This window comes from Hemiscyllium ocellatum, chromosome 2 (assembly GCF_020745735.1).
Source record: "Hemiscyllium ocellatum isolate sHemOce1 chromosome 2, sHemOce1.pat.X.cur, whole genome shotgun sequence".
NCBI lineage: Eukaryota > Metazoa > Chordata > Chondrichthyes > Orectolobiformes > Hemiscylliidae > Hemiscyllium > Hemiscyllium ocellatum.
In genome coordinates this window covers 121,887,442-121,911,443 of record NC_083402.1, presented here as the reverse complement: position 1 = coordinate 121,911,443, position 24,002 = coordinate 121,887,442, and the positions used below count along the sequence as shown (strand labels likewise).

Sequence of the window (24,002 nt, the reverse complement as noted above, 5' to 3'; positions counted from 1 at the left end):
CACTGACTGGGGAGTGAACCTGGAAGTTGTTATTCGGAAGCTATAAATAGCAACTTTCAGTTTGAAGTCGTTGCACCATATAATTTATAAAATTATATGAATTATAAAAAGTAGTAGATTAGGTTGCACGGACTGTATTTGGATTCTTTGCATATGAGTAAAGGAGTTTATAGAGTAAATGGAGGGAAAACAATTTCCCCTGCTGGTAACATTTAGAAGCAGAGGCTGCAACCGTAAAATTTGAGCTAGATAATTTGGGAGATATTTGTCCACTCACAAGTAGTGGAAAATCTTAAATCTTTCACTGTGCCTGCCACCACCATCAAACCCCTGAAAAAATAAGGAAAGAAAGCAGATGTTTTGGCCATGGAGAGTTGCTTGTAAATTTCAAGTCTAAGAGTGTTGGTTTTTAATTAGGTTAACATGTGAAACCAAGAAGAGAAAATAAAAATTAAAATACAGATTAGCAATGATCTTAATTAATGGGTAAAAGTGTTCAAAGGGCTAAATGGTTATTTACTGTTTGTATATATTTTGTACATTTGTATGAGGCAGTTAAAGCAATGTTGCTTTGATTATTTTCTAAACTTTATCATTTAGTTTCTAAATTTCTTGCATGAAATAAATTTTATGAAATAAAAATGTTGGCCTTTTACAGTTACAAACGTCCACACAACCTTATAGTGAGTCGAGAGATTTCTGTTTTAAACAATCAATCTGTCTGGCAAATAAATGGAGAACATGCGACCCAGAAAATGGTGGAGGAACAGACTTCTGCTTTGAATATCCAAGTGGGGAATCTCTGCCAGTTTTTACCTCAGGTATGTTTATGGCAGAAATAAATGGAAAATCTAAGAATTACTATAGTATGCATTTGGGTGAATATTGTTCATGCTTATTATTTAACCCTCACTCACACCAGTTGATTGCATTTAGCGTTAACCTACCATAAGAACTATAATTTTTAATGGCATGTGATTTGTATTCTAGTACGGTGCTACACAATAGTGCTAACAGGCCCTTTAGATAATTCTTTTGAATAAATGCGAGAAATGTTTGGCATGATCCTGGGATTCAAATGTGCCTTCTGAACTAAAAGTTTATATTCCATACCAACATTGCTCATTAATGTTTTCTCTGAAAATGTCAGATGACATATTTCCAGTTGGTTCCTTGTTTAATTTGGGGAATGATATGCTCTTTGATTCCTTTTGCATAGTTTGGTTTCTCACAAGTTTTAAAAAATGGGCTTGAGTTCTGAGTAACTTTTTTTCTATGTACTGCAGCTTTTGCATGTAGATGGGAGGTCACGTTACATTAGGTGGGTTTGATTCTCTCTTTTAAAATGTCTTCTGATTGTTTTAGATTTCTTTCACTGTCTCCTGCCTCACTCCTGTTCTTTTTTTTTCTCTCTCTCTCGCTCTCGCTCTCTCTATGTATGTTTCTTTATTTATTTCTTCATTTGTCCAGAAACATACCAAGAAGTTGAAACCAGTTGCAAAGAGGGAACTGGAGGAGAATGAGGAAGCAAATTAACTTGTATTTGACTGTGTAGTGCTTTGCATTATGCAAATATGTGGTTTAGTAGATGTAGTAGGCTTGATTTTGAGCTGGGCCTGATAGATTGTTCAGGTATGGTGCTATGTTTTGCACCAGTTCGATAAGATAAGTTGGAATTTGTAAACTATGTTGAAACTTAGAATTCAGCAAAGATCTGAGTGAACAGGATTCGTAAAGTTGCACTTTTCCATTCATCACCTTCCTGATGATCTGATCTGCAATATTGGCTGAAAGACACAAAATGTGAATAATGGGCAAAGGCTTACTGTTCATTGTGACAGAAGATGGAATTGTGCTCCCTCAAGGATCAGTGCTGTTCACAATTTATTTGAACAATTTTCAACAAAGATTTGTTCATTTAGCAATTTTATCATTGGCTAAATCCCTGGGATAAGCCTTCTCAAGGTGGCTGCATCTGAGTCATACACACAAAAACAACAGTTAAGTCTACTTCAGAAGCAAGCACATATCAGAGGCAGATAAAAAATGCAAGAGAAACCAATTCCAAGTTATCAATTCATCCAAAACTCTCTTGTTTGCAGTATCCTGTCCTAATTTTAGCAAAATCTTCTGTTGTCCATTGATCTTAGTGGTCACCTCACAGCAACACGTTCCAGCTGGGCATGCTTGGGCTTTGAAAGCTAAAGGAAGATGTTAACAAGTTAATCAAAACAGAATTTCAAAATTTTTGAATGAAGCAAATTGCAGGGCTTTGAGAAAACATAGTGAGTAATGAGGATTGTAATCAATTATCAGACATTAATAAAGCTGTTACCTGTGTAATTTTCTATGGGCCAATGTTTTCACATTTCAGTGCTGGCATGATACACACTCTGCTTTCCTGGCATTGTAACTTACCCATGATAAGATTTTCAGCTGCCTTGGACCTATGTTTTAGAGCCCTTTTCTAAACCTGTTTGCTTTGTTACTTCTCCACAAAGTCTCATTAAAACACATTTTCTGAAATGTATTCAGGCAAAAGTTTTGTTGGTTTTAGTTTTGTTTTCCTGTTCTTGTTCTTCATTTCTGCCCCTTTAATATATGAAGCTCTTTGGCGAAGTTAGTGAGAGATAAAAATCGGACTGTTTGATGTCAGGCTTCAGTATTGGGAATTTTATTGGGATCTCTTATTGAATGGTCATTGATTCTGCTGTTTTGACTCAGAACGTTGCTATTCTGTGTTTATGGATCTGTAAGTTTGATGCAGATAATATGCATGGGACAGAAATACTTTTTGTGAGTGCCAGATCATAGAATGACTTTATTTTCTCAGTGCTCATCACCACCTCCACCCCCCCCTTAAAAAAAATTGTTAACCAATTTTTAAATTCTGAAAATTCCAAGCTAAGTCTGAATTCAAAAGGAAATGCAAAGTGGTCAATCAAAAATTGTTTGCCAAATTTTACAGTTTGAGAGACAATATTTCGCTGCTGCTCCTCGCTAGATATAAAGGATTGCAACTTGTTGATCTTTTCAAAGACTGAAAAAAGATTCTTTTTAGACACCACTTTCCAAGAGATAAAAATGTTTGTATTGTCGACTTGTACTAAATATGCTTTCATTCGTGGTGTTCTTGGCTTCGCAGAAATGTTAATGACATCGTGAGCGCCAGTACCTTTGTATAAAATTACTAAATGGCACAGTCTCTCTTCATGTAACTATCAAATTTGTTTCTTGGTTTTTATTTGATCCAGTTTAACCATTGTTTTGATTCATGTTTAAAGGAGAAAGTTGGGGAGTTTGCAAAAATGTCAAAAATCGAGCTGCTTGAAGCAACTGAAAAATCAGTTGGCCCACCGGAAATGTACAAATTTCACAGTGACCTGAAGAATTACCGCGAAAAAGAGAAGGAGCTGGAGGTACGAAGGAATAATATTGTTTTTGTTGTAAACATTATTTGGCCTGTTTTTTCTGTTAACATGTGAAAAGAGTTGTTCTGTGCATTTGTAGAACACATGTAAAGAAAAGTCTGTTGCTTTGGAGAAGATGAAGCAGAGGAATGAACGGAACGAGCAAGATGTACAGCGATATTATGAACGACAGAGACATTTAGATAAAATAAAGATGCTGGAAAGGAAGAGGCCTTGGGTGGTAAGTTATGTCTTTATAATTACGTCATTTTCCTTTCTCCATCGAACAATGTTAGGGCTGTTGATTTTCAGTGAATGTAAACTCATTTAGAGTGTAATATTGTTGGCTATTTTCCTGCTTTTGATGACCTAGGCGTTTAGAAACTTTTCAACCTTTTTTTTTCCTTTCATAGTTTTATTGTGGTCTCTGTTGTGATGGAGAAAGTATTACATCTATTTCCTTCAATAAATGATTGACACCATGCCCGTTTTTTTAAAAAAGGAATATGAAGTTGCTCGACAGGAGCATGAGGAAGTGAAGCGTGTCCGTGATCAGCTTAAACAAGAACTGAAAGCACTCAAGGAAGCCCAAGCTCCAATGACCAGAAAAATTCAAACTGTTGAAAGACAATGTCGGGAGCAGGAAACAAAAATAAAAGAAAAGGTGAGAAGATTGGTGCAAGAAAGAATTCCTGATTTTATTTATGACAGCATTTCATAAACTTTAGCACCCCTCGATTGCAAGTGTTGCAAACATCTTGGCTCTAAAATATGTTATTTATATTTAATATCATTTTATACTGGTGAAAATAAGCGTCTTGGTTAAACCGTTGTATTCTAAACTATTGAGAAACTTTTTTTTTTCAAATGCATGTTGGTTGTTTGGCTGACACCATGAAATGTCCCACATTAGGTCTTTACATCTGTCAAATTCCCTGACAGGATGCAGTCAGCTTCCTATAGTTTTACCAGCCCCCATCGCCTTCTCCCTCACTTCCTAGAGACTGATAAATTTCAGGCTCTGAATGTTTAGTTGAGATAAGTTATATTGGCAGGGGAATGATTTGCATGACTATGGGGAAATCACAGGGGAGTGGAATTAATTGGAATAACATTATCAAAGAGCCAACACAAGGAAAGCGGGTCAGACTGGACATATGGCATCATTCTATGATTCCTTGCATGTCTGTGTCTGTGCTGCAGATTTTGCTTAACAAATACATTTGACAATGTGACAGGGTAACACCACGTTAGTGTAACTATGGATTGGCCTTTTGCATTTAATGTTTTTGATTAACCTTGCATTAATAAAATTAGAGAATTCATATGGGAAAGGTTGCTTTCAGTCACGTGAAGCAAAGTGTGTAACTAATCGTTGGAGTGAGCATCCTGTGATTTCTTTATTTATGAATGCAAAGATAACTCCTTTTATTGTCTTAATCTAATCTGTCATTTCCACTGTGATGTCCATCTACCCTCCTTTGAATAACATCTGTAGTGAATATAACATTTAAAGCCTGGGCTTTTCTGTTTTAACATAACTCAGCAGAATGATAGTTTTTTTTGTTGTAGGGGTCTGAAATTAAGAAGATCACACAAGAATGCAAACAGAAGCAAGATTATTTGGAAAGGAAGGACAAAGAGGTTGGTAGGACTTCATCTGCAAATGTATTCGCACTCTGTGAAATGGCCCTATGGGGAAACAGTACCTTTTTTGATGAAAACCAACCGTATCATGCACGTAGGCGAACTAGACAATGATATAGTACCGTTTGTGTTTTGTAATTATAATTTGAGAAGAATGACTTGCATGCGCATCTTAGCATTGGCAACTTCTAACGCCAACCACCTTCACGACTGCTCTGGAAATTCTACTTATTGAATACTTTTATGTGTAGAGTGCTATGTTGGAATTAAAAATAAGCTTATAGCCTAGTGTTATATTCCCTTAAGTGCAGAGGATTAAGAAGTGACCTAACTAATCTGTTTAAAATAGTAAAAGTAGTTGTTAGGGTAAGTAGATAAATTATTCTATCCAGGTTTGGGAAAATGGCCAGATGCTTATTGTATTGCTGTTCGTTCCTCAGTCGTCTTGTATGACATCAACTCCAGACCACTACTACATGCCTATTGCACTCTCACTTAAAAAAGACATTCAAACATGAGTGTTAGCATATGCTCACCACTCTGATGCCAAACTTTAATTATCAACAGCAATCTTGATATAATGTTTTGCATGATATAATGTTTCTCTTTCCATCCTGAGCCTTGTAATCTTTGTAGAACAAAAATACTGCGCAATAACATTTTCTCCTGGAAGCTGTATTCAAAAGTACTCGTAAAATGTGCTGTTGCCCTTTTTTTTATGACTATTACTTTTCGACAGTCTATAAACTGCCCAAATGTTGATATCACGTTTAAGATGAAGAGGATCTATTTCAGTTCTTTATTTTGCTTTGTATTTTGGTATACTTAATTGAAGGACTTTTATCTTGAAGGTCGAAGAAGTTCAGCAACGTTTAAGAATGAAAAAAGATGAAGAAATTGACCGCCAGAAAAGAATAAGTAACACCAAAAAAATGATAGAAGATTTGCAGAAAGAACTGAACACTACCAGGAACTATGACCATGTGCAACCAGAAATAGATCAAATCAGTAGTGCTCTCCGCAAGGTTCAACAGGATAAAGGCACTGTTGACAGTGAGAAAGTAGAACTGCGAAGAGAGAAGGAAAATCTGGAGAAAGAGAAGAAGAGTGAGTGTGTTTACGAAAGATTGTAAATTCCGGTGTTTAAAGATCTATAATATGGATAGTTAAGGAAAGTACTGACACAGAAGCTGAAAGTGCTGGAGAACCTCAGTAGGTATAGCAGCATCTGTAGAGTGAATAACAGAATTACTGTTTCATGTCTAGTGACCCTTTGTCAGAATTTTGTCATTTTTTTAATGGCATCTGCAATTCTTTGTTTTTATTGAAGGAAAAATTGAAATCTGTCACTCTAGGATCAACGAAATAAACTAGTATCACAATAGCCAAATTATTACTACTCGCGAAAGTTTTCAGCAGAAGTTGTTAAATAGACCCAGAAAACTAAGATGGTTTTCTAGTACTAACTAGTCAGAATTTAATTCAAGAAAGTTGAGGGAGGCGTTATTTTCTGGCTCAATTAGTCTGTTTTTTGCATTTCTCCGGACCAAAAAACACAGTTGGCAATATGCTAATCATGTGAATTCTTACAGTGAAAGGATATATTGTAATATTTAATTCCAAAACCTTTTTATCAGTAAATCATTGCAATAAAATTTCACAGTACTTAAATTAATTCTTAATAATAGAGGACAAAATATTTGATCAAACGGGGGAAATTTGAGCATGAATGTAAAATTGCAGAGCACATTAAAGCTTTTATGGTCAGTTTCTAAGAGTATGTTAACAGAAAAAGTTTAGTAAATACCGCCAAAAGATGGGGAAACCGTAATAGAGAACAAAGAAATGGCAGAGGAATTGAATATGTACTTTCTTGCTGTCTGAACAAAAGACCTCTTAGAAATGTTAGAGAACCAAAGGTCTACTGAGAGTGAATTGAAGGAAATCACTATTAGTAAGAAAATAGTGCAGGTGAATTAATGCGGTTAAAGGCTGCCAAATCACCAGATTCTGATGATCTGCATTCAAGTGTACTAAAGGAAGTGACTCTGGAAATATTGGCTGCATTGTTGGTCATCTTTTCAAAATTCTCTCTATTTTGGAGTAGTTCCTAAAGATTGGAAGTGGTAAATGTGATCTCCGTTAATTAGAAAAGAAGGGGGAGGAGTAAAAGAGAATTACAGACCAGTTAGCCACAGCCAAAACATTGAATGTTTTCAAGAAGGAGTTAGCTAGAGATCTTGGGGCTGAAGGAATCAAGGATATGGTGACAAAGCAGGGACAATCAACCATTCACATTGAATAACGGAGCAAGGTCAAAAGATCAAATGGCCTGCTTCTGCTCCTGTTTACTGTGTTATCTATATTTGCATTTATGTTGATCTACTTAGACAGTGGCAGCATTTTATGTATACTTACTGTTAGTGGAAACATTTGGTGACCCATTGAGTAATGTACTACTTATTGAAACACAGAGATTATGGCTAATATCAAGAGACTCGAAGACATGATGCACATTAAAGAAGAAAGTCTTCGAAATTATTTCCGGGATACATACAATGCTGTCTTGTGGTTAAGACAGAATAGGAATCTATTCCGTGGGCACATCTATGAACCAATTATGCTTGAGGTAAAGTTTTCTTTTTAATTATCTATACGTGAATACTGGTAGCATTTATAATTAGAGAAAGTAGTGTGTGTTTGATTTGTACTTGTGTTTGGACTTTTGTGTGCTGATTAGTGTTTTCAGTGAAACAGCAGAACATGAAATAAAAGTTGGATGTAGAGTACAGTACAGTAAACAAAATCTATTTATGTAGCATACTGCGGCAACCATTGTGCTGAATCCTGTTTTAAGGATACCATTGAATCTGTATCTGCTATTCAGGAGATATGAAATGCCAAATTCTCACCGGTCATTGGCAAAAAAAAAATTGATCAGGTTGCCTGTTTTTTTTTTGCTAATCATCTTAAGCCTCAGCCGTGTGGTTGATTGATCAGTGGGAATATAGGAATATGAGGAGACTTGATGGAGCATAAAGATTACCATGATTATTTGGAATGAATGGCTTGTATCTTGCCCTATAGTTCTAAGTAATTTTGTGATTATGATTGCAACTTTTATTTCTTATACTAACCTTCATGACCTCTCCCCACGTTACAATGCAGACAGAATGCACGAAGAAACAGTAAAGTACCACGTTGCACAGTCTCCTACTCCAACTTCGTGCTACCTTCTCTAACAATTAGAGTTGGGCAGTACTTGCTAACCTAGTAAGCAGCATGTGTACCTCATGTTTCAAAAAAAACAAGAAAAATTATGAATTCTACTTCAAAGTCTCCTTCCCACAAACTTCAAGAATGTTTAAAACTATTTGCTAACACCCAAATTATCATCTTTCACTCATTCCAGCCTTGTTGGTGTTCTGGATTTACTCGTCTTGAACTTGAGAATTTTTAACCATTCTGAAAGAAAGATAATGATCTACTTCAATGCTGTTACTTTCAAATTGAGAAATTGAAATTGCAGGTTATGGTTGTGCCCAACATTTAATCAATTTTTACCTATTAATTTTATTATAGCTTAATATGAAGGATTCAAGAAATGCCAAATACGTTGAAAATCACATTTCAATGAACGATATGAGGGCCTTTGTTTGTGTGAACATGGATGATATGGGTGCTTTCCTTTCTGAGGTCAGTATGAGCACAGACATCCACAAGAGTCTGCATTTCATTTGTTCTTTTGCAAGCAAACCTCAAAGAGATTGCTAAAATATTTCCACAGCTAAAGTTAATTAAATGTGTGTATGTCAATATTCTTCTGTTGTGTTCCCTGCCTACTGCCTTCACCTTGTTTCTCCTCGTACCATCCTTTCTGTCCTCAGTTATTGAAGAACATACGCCACATATCAGGTCATTCCCTTATGCTTTTGTTGACTTCCTATCCAATTCCTGACCAGGGCTCTGCCAATCTCTGCTCTGAAATAAATGAAATTGAAAATTTGGAAAGGTGTAATCTGTGCTGTCGTTAAACATGATCATACAAGGTCAAATTCCACCCAAAATATGTACAGTCATCCAACTGTGAATTGACGCTAGTGAAATTGAGAGACTTCCTTACTTTTGATGTAGCAATTACACTATTAATAATGTTTTAATTGTTTATAATGTCTTAAGTCAGAGAAAAACATTGGACTAGTAACTGGCAATATGAGTTTAAGTGCCATCAAAGCAGCTGGTGGAAATCAAATCAATTAGTAAATCTGAAATTAAGTGCTAATCTAAAAATGCCCTTAGAACTGTTGTCAGTTGTTTTAAAAATCCGTCTGGTTTACTGCTATCCTGTAGGAAAGGCAATCCGCACAGTGCTATTAAGTCAGAAGTTTCAGAACTTAGATCCAGCAGCTGTAAAAGGAAAACATCTTTGTTCCAAGTAAGAAAGGTGGTTGGTGTACCTATTTCTGACTTTCAAGGGCATTTAGGAATGGACAATAAATGACAGCTGCATCCCATGAATGATTTCTTTTAAAAAATCTGCTCAGATACTTATTTTACAGACTCTAATATGCAATTTCATGTTAGTACTGTTATTACTAAAGTTTACTGATCTTCAGTGAGAGGATGTGTTGATGTCAGCACTAACTTAGTTTGGGACAGACATCCATGATCTACCTATTTAGTGGTGTGTGCCTGTATGTATGTTAGGAAAAAAGAGGATTAACAAACATTAAGAAGATTGTGCAAGAGGCAGGAGCTAAGAAAATGTGAACATTCATAATCTGATACAATATTGCCTAATAGGTTAGTTGACAGAAATCTTGCACTTACAGGTTCGTGATAAACAGAGGCTAAAAGTTAATGCAGTGTGTGCACCTTCCGTCTCAGCTGCAGGGAGGCCACCCACAAGACCCATTCAAGAACTTCAGTAAGTAGTTTAAATTTAATTTTGAAATAAATTTGACAGGATTGAACTTGTGAAATAATAAAGCTTTGTATAAGGTTAAAATTGTATTTACTGATTTTATAAGTTAACAATGTTGTCCTCAACATGTAGCGGAAATAAACCTCATGTAAGTAGAACTATCGGCATATAAAATTTGCATTTTATTTTTAGCTGGTTATGCTTGACTAGCTTTAGAAGAGGCTTGAGGGACTTTCCCTAATCACTTAGGCCTCCTGCCCTGAATACTTGATGACTCATCTGTAGATATCTATAATTCTGTTAATTGATTTGCAGTTTTCCAACTCAAGAACAATTTGCAAAAACAATTTGTTATTATAATTATAATTAAAACAACTATAATCCCTATATTTATCCCATTTAATATTTTAACAGATCTAGTTAGTCTTTTGCATGTAATCTTGCAATTTAACAATTGGATGAACATTATTTACATAATTTTACATGTGTCATGTAGCATTTCGCTTCTACTTTTACTATATTTCAATAAATCAGTACAATTTTAGATTGAACTGAATCTAATTTACTTTGTTTTACTTTCCTTTTTTCTTTTGTTCGTTCGTTTTTGGAACGCTTGAGCTAATGGTTAAAAAGTAAATATGATACTGTTAACAGGGCACCAATTGCAAAAACTTTTCTAATATAAGCATCTGTGCACTTTAAACAATCAAATTTGGTTACTCTTTCAGAAATCTTTTGAGCTTATTTCTTTATTGCTTCCAATTAACTTATCATTTTTGTTTCAAATAGAATGTATGGCTTTGTATCCTACTTGAGAGAGTTGATAGATGCACCAGAACCTGTAATGAGTTATCTATGTGAGCAGTACAAGGTGTATGACGTTCCAATAGGGACTGCAAGAACCAAAATGTTGATTGAAAAGGTAGGTGCTCTGAAAAAGAGTCCTACTTGACTCAGTGTTAACTGTGCTTCTCTCTCTCTCCTCCTTTCCCCCCCCCCCCCCCCCAATACTGCTACACTTCCTGAGTTTCTCCAGCGCATCCTATGCTTATTTTAAATTTACAGCATCATAGGTATTTTTCTTCTATCATGAGGTGTTTTAAGCTGGAGATCTGAACAGCCCGGCCCTAAGGGAGAGTTGAGATATGATGAGCAAGGTTTGAGTGGCATGGATGAAGGGCAGGTGAGTAAGGCGCGTGAGCAGGGACATGGGATCTAAGAGACAGTGAGGACAGGGACCGCGGGAAAGAGACCATGCTTTGTGAGTTTGGGAGCACTGGGCAAGAAGTTATTTGAGATTGCAAAGCATCAGAACAGGAAGTCTGGAAAAAGACATTAATGTGAAACTGGCAAAATCTATAATTAAACTGTTACTACTTTATTAACTGAGTTAAAGCTTAGGGTTAAAGGGAAACTTTTTAAACTAAATAAAGTAGTATAAAGTAAACTTTTTTTTAAACCAGTATTAGTTTCACTTTGTCACTTTATAGGTGTCCTGTTTTGTGACTTGCTGCTCAAACAGTTCCCTCACCCTGCAAGGATTTCAGTCCTCATTCTCTGTCTCTGACCTCACCATCTGGTAGAACCCATGCCTCTGCCCTACTCCCAATTAATTTATGTGGTTTAATGGGCTATGATTACTCAGTTCAGAATTACTCCCCTTCTTGAATATTCAGTCACCTGCAAACACAGGGAGCAGATTGCAAGAGAGCTATTAAATGTTCAAAGGGGCCTTAATTATCTTGGCTTTTATTTCCTAAGTATTATAACATGAATGCAAAAGCTAAATCTACAGACACTGGAGATCTGAAATAAAAATAACATGCTGTAAATTCTTAGTATGTCTGGTAGTCTCTGCAGAGTTAGTGCTCCAATTCCATTATGTTTCATTAAAACTGGGTAAAGTTTGAGACCTAACAGTCTTTTACACAACAACAGACAATGAAAGCCAGCAGGAGGGAAAGAATAAATGGGAAGAGCTGTGGGGTTGGAAGGTAGTAGAAAATAAACAACGACTAGGACAGTAATGCGAATCAAGAGGAGATGGCAATGCAACAAGTAAAGAAACAACTGATCGATCCAGAGGAAGTGTAAGTGGTAATAGTGGAGTCATCACAGACAATGTTAATTGTTTTGATTGAGTTTTTTTTTAACATTAGATTAGATTACTTACGATGTTGAAACAGGCCCTTTGGCCCAACAAGTCCACACCGACCCCCCGAAGCGTAACCCACCCATACCCCTACATTTACCCCTTACCTAACACTACAGGCAATTTAGCATGGCCAATTCACCTAACCCGCACGTCTTTGGACTGTGGGAGGAAACCAGAGCACCCGGAGGAAACCCACGCAGACACGGGGAGAACGTGCAAACTCCACACAGTCGCCTGAGGCGAGAATTGAACCCGGGTCTCTGGCGCTTTGAGGCAGCAGTGCCAACCACTGTTCCACCATGCCGTCCACTATTGTGTGTTCATAACAATAAGTACTGTCTGCATTAGGAGCTCAATGTGGTACAAGACCTTTTAGTCTCGCTAGGATTTGTTCTGCATCTAATTTATCATTTACTACTAAAACATAAGCAAGATGTTTTCATATATCCCCTGTGAGATATAAAACCGCTGTCACAGATGGATGACTGGCACTATAATGGAGAGGAACAGTGAACTTCTCCATGGTATCCTAACTGATAATTATCCCTCAATCAGCATCACTAGAAGTAAATTGTTTGTTTATTATCATGTTGCTGCCTGTGGCATCTTGCTGTGCTGAAATTGGCTGCTGTATTTACTTTATGGACTTCACTTCAAAAGCACCTCATTGGTTGTAAAGTGTTTTGAGACATCTAGTTGTTGAGGAAGACACTACATAAATGCACATATTTTCTTTTTCTGTGTTTTCCTGCCTTCCTTTCAAATGCATCTTCACAATTTAACTCAGCAACTCCTTGCACTAGTGAGTCCCATATCCTCCCCATTCTCTGTGTAAACCTGTTGGTTCTAATATCCTGTTGGCTTTATTATTGACTGTCGTGTCTTTATGACCCTCCAGTTTTGGTATTCAAAGTTTGTGTGAAGATTTGTAGCTCGGGTGCTCGTTGTTGTGGTTCTGTTCGCTGAGCTGGGAATTTGTGTTGTAGACGTTTCGTCCCCTGTCTAGGTGATCTCCTCAGTGCTTGGGAGCCTCCTGTGAAGTGTTTCTGTGATGTTTCCTCCAGCATTTATAGTGATTTGTATCTGCCGTTTCCGGTTGTCAGTTCCAGCTGTCTGCTGCAGTGGCCGGTATATTGGGTCCAGGTCGATGTGCTTATTGATTGAATCTATGGATGAGTGCCATGCCTCTAGGAATTCCCTGGCTGTTCTCTGTTTGGCTTGTCCTATAATAGTAGTGTTGTCCCAGTCGAACTCATGTTGCTTGTCATCTGCGTGTGTGGCTACTAAGGATAGCTGGTCATGTCGTTGCGTGGCTAGTTAGTGTTCATGGATGCGGATCGTTAGCTGTCTTTCTGTTTGTCCTATGTAGTGTTTTGTGCAGTCCTTGCATGGGATTTTGTACACTACGTTGGTTTTAGTATTCTCCTCAAATAGAAACACCTTCCACAGTAATGTATTGATAGTTGGAATTCCACTGATCTGCTGATATACTGATTGATCGCACTGAGATAGGTTATCTATGTTCACAAGAAGTAAATTGGAGATGTGAAAATGGCTTTTAGTTTTGGCAGCAAATTGATTTTAGGAAATGAATGTGTTGACTTTTGACCTGAACAAATCTACAGTAATTAAGTAATTTACTGTTGGGATATTGTCTTGAATTGTGTCAACTCTCATTGCACTATTTTGGTAAGCCTTTTACAGGTTTTATGCATGCTTTGTTAAAACATCTTTCAAAGTTTAAGAAGAGGATACTGATGAAAATTTACTCTCAGCAACATTTTTGTAACTTTGTTGAAAACAGAACATTGCTGTAATAGAGTATAAATCTTCAAGGTGAAAGTGGAGCGGTCTGTACCAAAGCAATGTGGTTTTTTTTGTAGGTAATAAGCGAAACACAGCTGCGTCAGATCTATACAGGAGAAGAACGATACACTGTAAAGAAATCAATTTACTCAAATAAAATAATTTCAAGCAACACACAGCTAAAGGATGCTAAGTTTCTCACTGTACAGGTGGATGCAGATGAAAGACGACGCTTGGAGAATCTATCAAGGGTAAAGATTTTATACAAAACATTAGCTTTTGGTGCACGTGTAAAAAGAGGAAAATAATTACTGCTTTGTGGTCAAGAGATTGCAGGTCCCTAATACTGATTAGTTCATCCACTTAACTTCCATTTGTTAGTCTTTTGACAAATTGGCAGGATGTTAAACATGAAAGACTGTTTAGCCTGCCTATAGAGTATGGAACTATGAATCATAGTCTCGAGAGTCAGCCATTTGGGACTGAACAATATATATCTTCACTCAGAGGATTGTGAATCTCGGAGGAATTTTCAGTCCCTTTGGGATTTGCAAGCTCAGCCATCATATATTTTCATGACTGAAATCAGATGAGAGGGAAGAAATCCAAAAGGGTCCAGAGAGGCAACCTTTTTCACACAAGAGGGTGGTGAGTGACTGGAACAGGCTGCCAGAGGTTATGGTGAAAGTGAGTGTAATTTCATCATTTAAGAAACATTTAGTCAGGTACATGGAAACGACAGGGATGGAGGGATATGGACCAAATACAAGCAAATGGGACTAGTTTAAATTGTGAAGATCAGGCGGCATGGGTGAGTTGGGCTGAAGGTCCTGTTTCCATGCCGTAAACCTCTATGACTCAGTCACTACTAACAAATTCATTATTTTGGCTATTGCTGCAAGACAATTGTATCTGAATGTTCTCAGGAGGTTGTGCCTTAATGGGATCCATCAGTACACATCAGAAATAGCTAGAAGTGTTCATGTCTTGTGAACTTTTACAATACCTTAAGTTTTCTGGTCTTTTAAAATGCAGCACCTCACATTTATTTAAACTAAACACCATCTGCCACTCCACAGCCCATTGGCCCATCTGATCAAGATCCCGCTGTACTCTGTGATAACCTCCTTCGCTGTCCACTGCACCTCCAGTTTTGGTGTCATCTGCAGATTTACTAACTATACCTCCTATGTTCATATCAAAATCATTTACATAAATGATGAAAAGTAGTGAACCCAACACCGATCCTTGTGGCACTCCACTGGTCACAGGCCTCCTGTCTGAAAAACAACCCTCTGCCACCCTCTGTCTTCTACCTTTGAGCCAGTTCTGTATCCAAATTGATAGTTCTTCCTGTATTCCATGAGATCTAACCTTGTTAATCAGTCTCCCATGGGGAACTTTGTCGAACGCCTTACTGAAGTCAATATAGATCACGTCCGCCGCTCTGCCTTCATCAATCCTCTTTGTTACTTCAAAAAACCCAATTGCGTTCGTGAGACGTGATTTCTTATGCACAAAGCCATTTTGACTGTCCCCAACCAGTCCTTGCCTTTCCAAATACGTGTAAATCCTATCCCTTAGCACTGCTGCCTCATAGCAACAGGTTCGCAAGTTCGATTTCAGCCTCGGTTGACTGTGTGTGGAGTTTATACGTTCTCCCTGTGTCTGCGTGGGCTTCCTCCGGGCACTCTGGTTTCCTCCCATAGTCCGAAGATGTGCAGACCAGGTGAATTGGCCAAGCTAAATTTCCCATAGTTTGACGCATTAGTCAGAGGGAAATAGGTCTGGGTGGGTTACTCTTTGGAAGGTCGGTGCGGACTTGTTGGGCCGAAGGGCCTGTTTCCACACTATAGGTAATCTGATCTAATCTAAACTTGCCCGCCACCGACATCAGGTTCACCGGTCTGTAGTTCCCTGGCTTGTCCTTACTACCTTTCTTAAATAATGATACCATGTTAGCCAACCTCCAATCTTGTGGCACTTCACCTGTGACTATCAATGATACAAATATCTCAGCAAGGGGCCCAGCAATCACTCCCTTAGCTTTTCACCTGATCAGGTCCTGGGGATTTATCCACTTTTATGCGTTTCAAGACATGCAGCACTTCCTCCTCTGTAATTTTGGATATTTTTCAAGATGTCACCACCTATTTCCCCACATTCCATATCTTCCACCTCCTTCTCCACAGTAAATACTGATGCAGAACACTCGTTTAGTATCTCCCCCATCTGCGGCTCCACACAAAGGCTGCTTTGCTGATCTTAGAGGAGCCCTCTTCGCTCCCTAGTTACCCTTTTGTCTTTAATGTATTTGTAAAATTTCTTTGGATTCTCCTTAATCCTATTTGCCAACTCTATCTCGTCCTGTTTTATCGCTCCTGATTTTCCTCTTAAGTATACTCCTATTGCATTTACACTCTTCTAAGGGTTTACTCTGTCTCTCCTATCTATACCTGACATATGCATTCTCTCGTCGTTCAGCATACCCTACACTTACCAGCGTTTCCTTTCACCCTAACGGGAATATACTGTCTCTGGACTCTCATTATCTCATTTCTGAAGGCTTCCCATTTTCCAGCTGTCCCCTTATCTGTGATCACTGCACCCAATCAGCTTTTGAAAGTTCTTGCCAATACCGTCAAAATTAGCCTTCCTCCAATTTAGAATTTAAACTGTTAGATCTGGTCCATCCTTTTCCATCACTATTTTAAAACAAATAGAACTATGGTTGCTAGCCCCAAAGTGCTGTCCCACTGCTCGGTCACCTTCCCTGCCTTATTTCCCAAGGGTAGGTCAGTTTTTGTAGTAGGTACATCCACATACTGAATCAGAAAAGTTTCTTAGACACACTTAATAAATTCCTCTCTATCTAAAATCTTAACACTATGGCAGTCCCAGCCTACGTTTGGAAAGTTGAAATTCCCTACCATAACCTCCCTATTATTCTTACACATAACTGAAATCTCCTTACAAATTTGTTTCTCAATTTCCCTCTGACTATTAGGGGGTCCATAAATACAATCATAAGGTGATCATGCCTGTCTTATTTTAGCTTGTCTCATGATGAACACAGTCAGCTGATCCCTCAGCAACAAACCCAAACAAGCAGACAAAATGTGCCCACAAACCCAAGCCACTCTTCCCTACGTCAAAGACATCTCAGAAATGACTGCCAGACAACTCTGACCTCTTGGCATTATGGTAGCCCACAAACCCACCAATACACTAAAATAGCAACTAATGAACTTGAATGACCCTATACAGAAAACAAGCAAAACTCTAATCATTTAGCAGGTACCTTACAAGAACTGTAACAAACACTACATTGAACAAACAGGCAAAAACTAGCCACCAGGATACATGAACACCAAGTGGCCACAAAAACCCATGACCCACTCTCCCTAGTATCCTTACATACAGGTGAGGAAGAACACCACTTCAACTGGGACAACAGATCCATCCTAAGGCAAGCCAAGCAGAGATACGTACGAGAATTCTTAGAAGTGTGGCATTCTAACCGGAACTCTTATCAACAAACACATTGACTTAAACCCCGTTTACCACCCTCTGAGAAAAAGAACAGGAAATGACATCACCAACCCAAGGAAACCTAAACACAAATAGAAAGCTCACCAGGAGCTCACTGATGATGCTATCTAGTATGCTGACGAAACGTCTGAAAACAAACCTTCCAGTCAGCGAGCAAACTTGCATCCAAAATTTGGGTGCCAAGAAATGACAATTTTAATTATATCTGTGTTATCTAACTAGATTTTGTACAACATGGTGTCCTCCAAAATCTTTAGCTCTTTTTGTTAATATTAATTATGAGGATGGTTACACTGGTGAATTCAGTTGTTTGAGTTCATAATCTGAGACAATCCGTAAAAACAATCAATCCTGAAATATTTTGTGTGATGGGGCAAAGGTGGCATCGTGTCACACCCAAAGGCTCAGATTTCAATCCATTTTACTGGCCAAATAAAAGCAAAATACAGCATTTGCTGGAAATCTGAAACAAGTAGAGAATGCTGGAGAAACTCGGCAAGTCTCTCTCCAACTTTAGAGAGAGAAAAACAAAATTAGCATGTTGAGACTGTTGTGACTTCAGAACTGAAGTGTCACATCGGATTTGAAACATTTGCTCTATTTCTGTCTCCACAGAGTGCCAGATCTGCTGAGTTTCTCCAACATTGTGTTTTAGTTATTGACCAAATAATTATTGACCATGTATGTGTGATCACTTAAAGCTTTTCCTCATCCTTTATCTTGAATATAATTTACTGAAGACCTTGTATTTTGTGAACCAGTTATGTGGTGAGGGTAACTGCAAAAAAGCCAGCCTCTAATAGTACAGGCATTTTTTTTCCTCCAGTTGGATACTTGCCTTTTAATTTGAATGAGAAGGTTGAATACAGTCAGAGTGAGGAATCAATGGTGGTTGCTTACATAAAACTGCAGAGTATGATGACTCCCTCTTCTGTTTCATCCACAGGACATAACCTCCAATTTGAATGCAGTAGAATCACGCATTACTGAATTTTCTGAGAAACAGAGACTTCTCGAGCGCAAAGATAATGAACTGAGAACAAAGAAGAAAGAACTATTGGAGATGAAGAGCAGGCGAAGGCAATTGGAACAAAAGATTAGCACAAAAAATGATAGGTATGGGCTCTGCATTATACTATTTGCAGAACATTTGCTTAACCTATATCCACCCACTCATCTCTGTGTACTCAAGATATTAATGATATCCATTCATATTTGATACAAAGAAGATGGAGATTGTACACTGCTTGAAATATTTAAAGAAAACTGCTTTCTATTATGAGCTGCCAAGTTCATTTACACAGGAAATTGGTGAAACCACATTTCAAGTACTGTTTTGACCTCCTTATTTAAGAAGCTAGTAAATGTGCTGTTCAAAGACCGTTCAAAGGAGGTTCAGTAAATTGATACCCAGAGGACTAGGTTGCCTTACAAGAATTGGTTAGATGGGCAGGCTTATTTCCATGGCATTTAGAAAAGCAACAGGCAGCTTGATTAAAGTTCATATGATCCTGAATGGCTGACTTAATAAGATGAACATGAAAGGATATTTCCTCTTGTGGGTCAGTCTATAACTGGAGGAATTGCCTAAAAGTTAGGGTGACCCCTTTTAGGAAAGAGATGAGAATTTTTTCTCTCAGCATTGAGTGACTTTGGAACATACTGCCTGAGAAGACGGTGGAGGGAATGTCATTGAATATTTTTAAGGTAAAGGTAGTTAGATTCTTGATAGGGAGGAGAATCACAAGTTATTAATGGTAGTTGGAAATGTTGAATATGAAACAGATCAGCTGTAATCTTACTGAATAACGGAGCAGGCTCAAGGGACCAAATGACCTACTTCTAATCCGTATGTTTGAGCAAATTGATTTATGTAGACAGATGTTTATGGTGGCCTTGCCTATGAGAATAAAATTTTATTACCATGGTGTGATTTAATTACAGATTAGTGGCAGGGCAACATAAGCTTGTACAATGTGGGATTTGTATGTTTTTTTGTGAGTAAAGATCATGCAGTAACATTTTATTGAGCAATTTAGTGAGAAGTGTTCTTTCACTTTTCACACGCAGAATAATGTATCCCATTTCGAGAGAATAGTTTTTGTATCAGGATTAGACAGGTTAGCATTGAATATTCCTGAATTTCACAGTCCACTTGGCTGCTTAAAATTATTGCGAATATTTCTTTATTATATCATAGAATTGCTGACATTAATGCAATTATGTGATTGCTGTAATTTCAAATTTTAAAAAAAATGTTAAAATTCTGGAGTCTATTTTCATTGTGATCATGTAAATTCTGTTTTATATTTATTTGTCACATTGGGTAGGTGATATTGCTATTTTTATCATTTTGGTCTGTTAATCTCTGATGTGAGACTGCCTCTATTGGAATATTGCGTGCAATCTAGTCTCCTTCTATCGGAAAGATGTTGTGAAACGTGAAAGGGTTCAGAAAAGATTTACAAGGATGTTGCCAGGATTTGAGCTATAGGGAGAGGCTGAACATGCTGGGGCTGTTTTCCCTGGAGCGTCGGAGGCTGACTGGTGGACCTATCTCAGATTTTCCAAACATTGTGCAAAGTAAACTTTCAGTTGTGCAACATACTTCAAAATAAATCTTGAATAATATAAACTGTGGCACGGAGTTTTTTAAAATTTGTTCATGGGGGATGGGTATTGCTGGCTAGCTCAGCCTTTATTGCTCTTGAGAAAGTGCTGGTGAGCCCACTTTTTCTATTTTATTTACCATATTGTTTTTGCTGGCTTCATTAGCCAAATATTGTTTGCTCTTCTTGCATTCTGCAGATTGGTGATGTGCTGGGAACTACCTTACAGCTGAAATTTTATTCTGTTGAATTAGTGAGTCAAGTCTAGGTTCAGCTTCATTATCTTTTGGACCTTTGGAAAGAGGACTGTTGCACCTTGGATTTAAGGATAACTGAGGCAGTGATGATATACGAATTAAAACATATTCTAAACTTTGTTTAATACTTCTGCACGAACTTTTAATTTTCTAATAACTTGTCAAGTCTGAAGGAGATTAGCAATGAATGTCATTGGGATAGGAGACTGTTGGTCAGCAACTTTAATCACGGTGGGTTACAAATTGTTATTTTAGTCATCTCTGCTTAGTGCATGACTATTCTATAATTATTCCCACTTCCTACAGACCAGAGGAGTAGCTGTGATCATCTGCATGGGTCCCAGCTATGCTTGCCTCTTTGGAGGTACCATCCCCCACCTTTTCCTTCGCTACATTGATGACTCGGCTCTACCTTGTGCTCCCATGAGGAGATTTAATATTCATCAATTTCGCCAACACCATCCACCCTGACCTCAAGTTAATGTGGATCAGCTCCGACACCTCCATCCCCTTCCTAGACCTCTGTCTCTATTCCGGCGATCAATTAAACATGGGCATCTATTTAAAATCCATCGACTCACACAGCTACTGCATTAGATCCAGGTCAACAATGCCCTCCTCAAGCACATCTCCTCCACTTCCTACACCTCCGCCCTCAAACCCCATCCCTCCAACAGCAACAAGGATAGAAGCCACCCTGGTCCTTATCTTTCTTTCCCCCCCCCCCACCTCAGATGCTGCCTGACCTACCACACTTTTCGATTATAACTACTTTGTAACAGAAAGCAAAACAGATGAGGATGGTCTTCATTCGAAGATAGGTGCTGGAAATGCTTGAATGATCAGAGAAGCTGCCGTTCTCCCCTTATTTAACAACTTGTTCTCAGTCTGAAGCAGATGGAGATGGATGCTATCAACATTGAAGAGGAAGAACAAAAAGCTAATGCTAAAGTGAAGGCGATCCAAAATCAAAAGGCCAAATTAGTCACTGAATTAACACAGCTTATTAGGGTAAGTGTTACAACAATTTATCTCATTATCTCCATAAAAATCTGTTAACTCCATTACTCCTTGATTCAGTTGACTAAGTTCCCTTTAGCAAAATATGCTGGAATTTATTTTTTTTGTGTAATTGTTTTTATTCTGGAAATAACAGAATCACTGTCTTGACAAAAATATTTAGCTGTATAAGTAAATGCAAATCCGTATTGCTTAAATGAAAATTATTCAAGACCCTAAAGAAATTCAGTGTATGCAGAAGCATTTTTATATGCACATTAGCTTGGGATATACATGTAAGTGCTGTGCCTCGATCTTAAAGTTCTCTTTATTGTTTTCTAATCATTCCATTGCCCCCCTCGTCACTCCATATTTCTTTAACCACCTCTAGTCCAAAAACCTGAGATCTCTGTCCCTCTCCAATTTTAGCCTCTTGTAATTTTAGATTTTCAGCACTCCATCTTTAGTTGCCTAAACCTTTAAATTGCCCCCTAAACCTCTCCACACTCTTCTGTTTTAAGGTTTTCTGATAAGATGAATGTTCCTTTACAGTTCCGTTAAATCTGAGAGCTCAAAGACAAGTAGGAGTGATGAGAGTGCATTCATGTGTTGAGGTAATGTGTATCGATTCAAGTTGGTTGGTGGGGTTGGAATATTTGAAAAGTAAATTTATAAGACCAACCAACTGTATAGTTCAGAAAGAGACCAATTCGGAATATAAGAACTGGAGTAGGCATTCATCCTGTTCAGCCTGACCTGGCATTTCTCATTGATCATGGCTGATTGAACACTGCAATATCTCTTACTCTTTCTCATAACTCCGTTCTACTTTGGTAATTAAAGGTCTATCAATTATTACTCGAGCATACTCAAAAGATTGACCTTACACAGCCTTCTGTGGCAGAGAATTCCAAATGTTCACAACCTTCTGAGCAATTGGATCCTCTACTTTTGTCATTTACATAAATGATTTGGATGCTAGCATAAGAGGTACAGTTAGTAAGTTTGCAGATGACGCCAAAATTGGAGGTGTAGTGGACAGCGAAGAGGGTTACCTCCAATTACAATAGGATCTGGATCAGATGGGCCAATGGGCTGAGAAGTGGCAGATGGAGTTTAATTCAGATAAATGCGAGGTGCTGCATTTTAGGAAAGCAAATCTTAGCAGGACTTATACACTTAATGGTAAGGTCCAAGGGAGTGTTGCTGAACAAAGAGACCTTGGAGTGCAGGTTCATTGTTCCTTGAAAGTGGAGTTGCAGGTAGATAGGATAATGAAGGCAGCATTTGGTATGCTTTCCCTTATAGTTTAGGATATGAGTGCAGGAGTTGGGAGGTCATTTTGTGGCTGTACAGGACATTGGTTAGGCCACTATTGGAATATTGCGTGCAATTCTGGTCTCCTTCTATCAGAAAGATGTTGTGAAACTTGAAAGGGTTCAGAAAAGATTTACAAGGATGTTGCCAGGGTTGGAGGGTTTGAGCTATAGAGAGAGGCTGAATAGGCTGGGGCTGTTTTCCCTGGAGCGTCGGAGGCTGACTGGTGACCTTATGGAGGTTTACAAAATTATGAGGGGCATGGATAGGGTAAATAGACAAAGTCTTTTCCCTGGGGTTGGGGAGTCCAGAACTAGAGGGCATAGTTTTAAGGTGAGAGGGGAAGGATATAAAAGAGGCTTACGGGGCAACGTTTTCACACAGAGGGTGGTATGTGTATGGAATGAGCTGCCAGAGGAAGTGGTGGAGGCTAGTACAATTGCGATATTTTAAGAGGCATTTGGATGGGTATATGAATAGGAAGGGTTTGGAGGGTTATGGGCTGGGTGCTGGTAGGTAGGGCTAGCTTGGATTGGGATATCTGGTCAGCATGGACGGGTTGGACCGAAGGGTCTGTTTCCATACTGTATGTCTCTATGACTCTAAGTAAAATCCTCCTCATGTTGGACAGAATTATCAGTAAAGACTAATATTACATTAGCCTTCCTAGTAGTTGGCTGCACCTGTATATCAGCTTTCAGTGGCAAGGATACCCAAATTCCATTGTAAATCGGCACTTTCCAATTCATTCAGCCCTTTGAGGCTGTGTTGGCCCTTTTAAAAGAATCATCCACTTCTCTGCAGTGTCCTCATATCCCTGCAGTTGTTTTTTTAAGTATTTATCCAGTTTCCTTTTGTAAATTAATATTGACCCTGTTTCCACCGTCCCTTTCGGGCCGTGCATTCCAAACCACAAACACGTCTTTAAGAAGGAAGTTTTCCTCATTGGCTTCTTTTGGTTGTTTGTCAGTCTCCTTAAATTTGTATCCCTCTGAATTTTGAGCCTTCAACTACTGGAATTAGGCTGCCTGTATGTGCTTTATCTATACTATTAATAGTTTTAAACACCACTATCAAATCTCCTTTTATTCCCTCTGGTCTAAGGAAAACAGCCCCAGTTACTCTGGTCTATCCTCATAATTGTTATAATGTTGTTATTTGAGCTTGTGCTGAGGCTCACTGGAACATTGCAGCTGGCCTGTGACAAAAAAGTTGGCATGGGTACACTGGTGTGATGAAGCAGAAAACTGGAAGCTTGCGGTCATGTTTATAGATGAATTTGTACACCAGGTTCCACAAACTTCAATCACATCAGTAAGATTATCT

The 24,002-nt window shown here is 38.2% G+C and overlaps 1 protein-coding gene across 2 annotated transcripts in view; it reads left to right on the top strand.

Annotated features, from left to right (window-relative positions):
- Window positions 1-24,002, top strand: part of smc5 (structural maintenance of chromosomes 5) — a 57,456-nt gene that overhangs the window by 13,518 nt on the left and 19,936 nt on the right. For both annotated transcript variants that reach the window (XM_060839627.1, XM_060839618.1), the window contains exons 4-16: window positions 659-821; window positions 3,285-3,419; window positions 3,511-3,651; window positions 3,913-4,074; window positions 4,983-5,054; window positions 5,909-6,164; window positions 7,532-7,686; window positions 8,640-8,753; window positions 9,890-9,984; window positions 10,771-10,903; window positions 14,020-14,193; window positions 18,441-18,610; window positions 21,248-21,371. In XM_060839627.1, coding sequence (XP_060695610.1) covers window positions 659-821; window positions 3,285-3,419; window positions 3,511-3,651; window positions 3,913-4,074; window positions 4,983-5,054; window positions 5,909-6,164; window positions 7,532-7,686; window positions 8,640-8,753; window positions 9,890-9,984; window positions 10,771-10,903; window positions 14,020-14,193; window positions 18,441-18,610; window positions 21,248-21,371 — 1,894 coding nt within the window. The remainder of the gene's footprint in view (window positions 1-658; window positions 822-3,284; window positions 3,420-3,510; window positions 3,652-3,912; window positions 4,075-4,982; window positions 5,055-5,908; window positions 6,165-7,531; window positions 7,687-8,639; window positions 8,754-9,889; window positions 9,985-10,770; window positions 10,904-14,019; window positions 14,194-18,440; window positions 18,611-21,247; window positions 21,372-24,002) is intronic.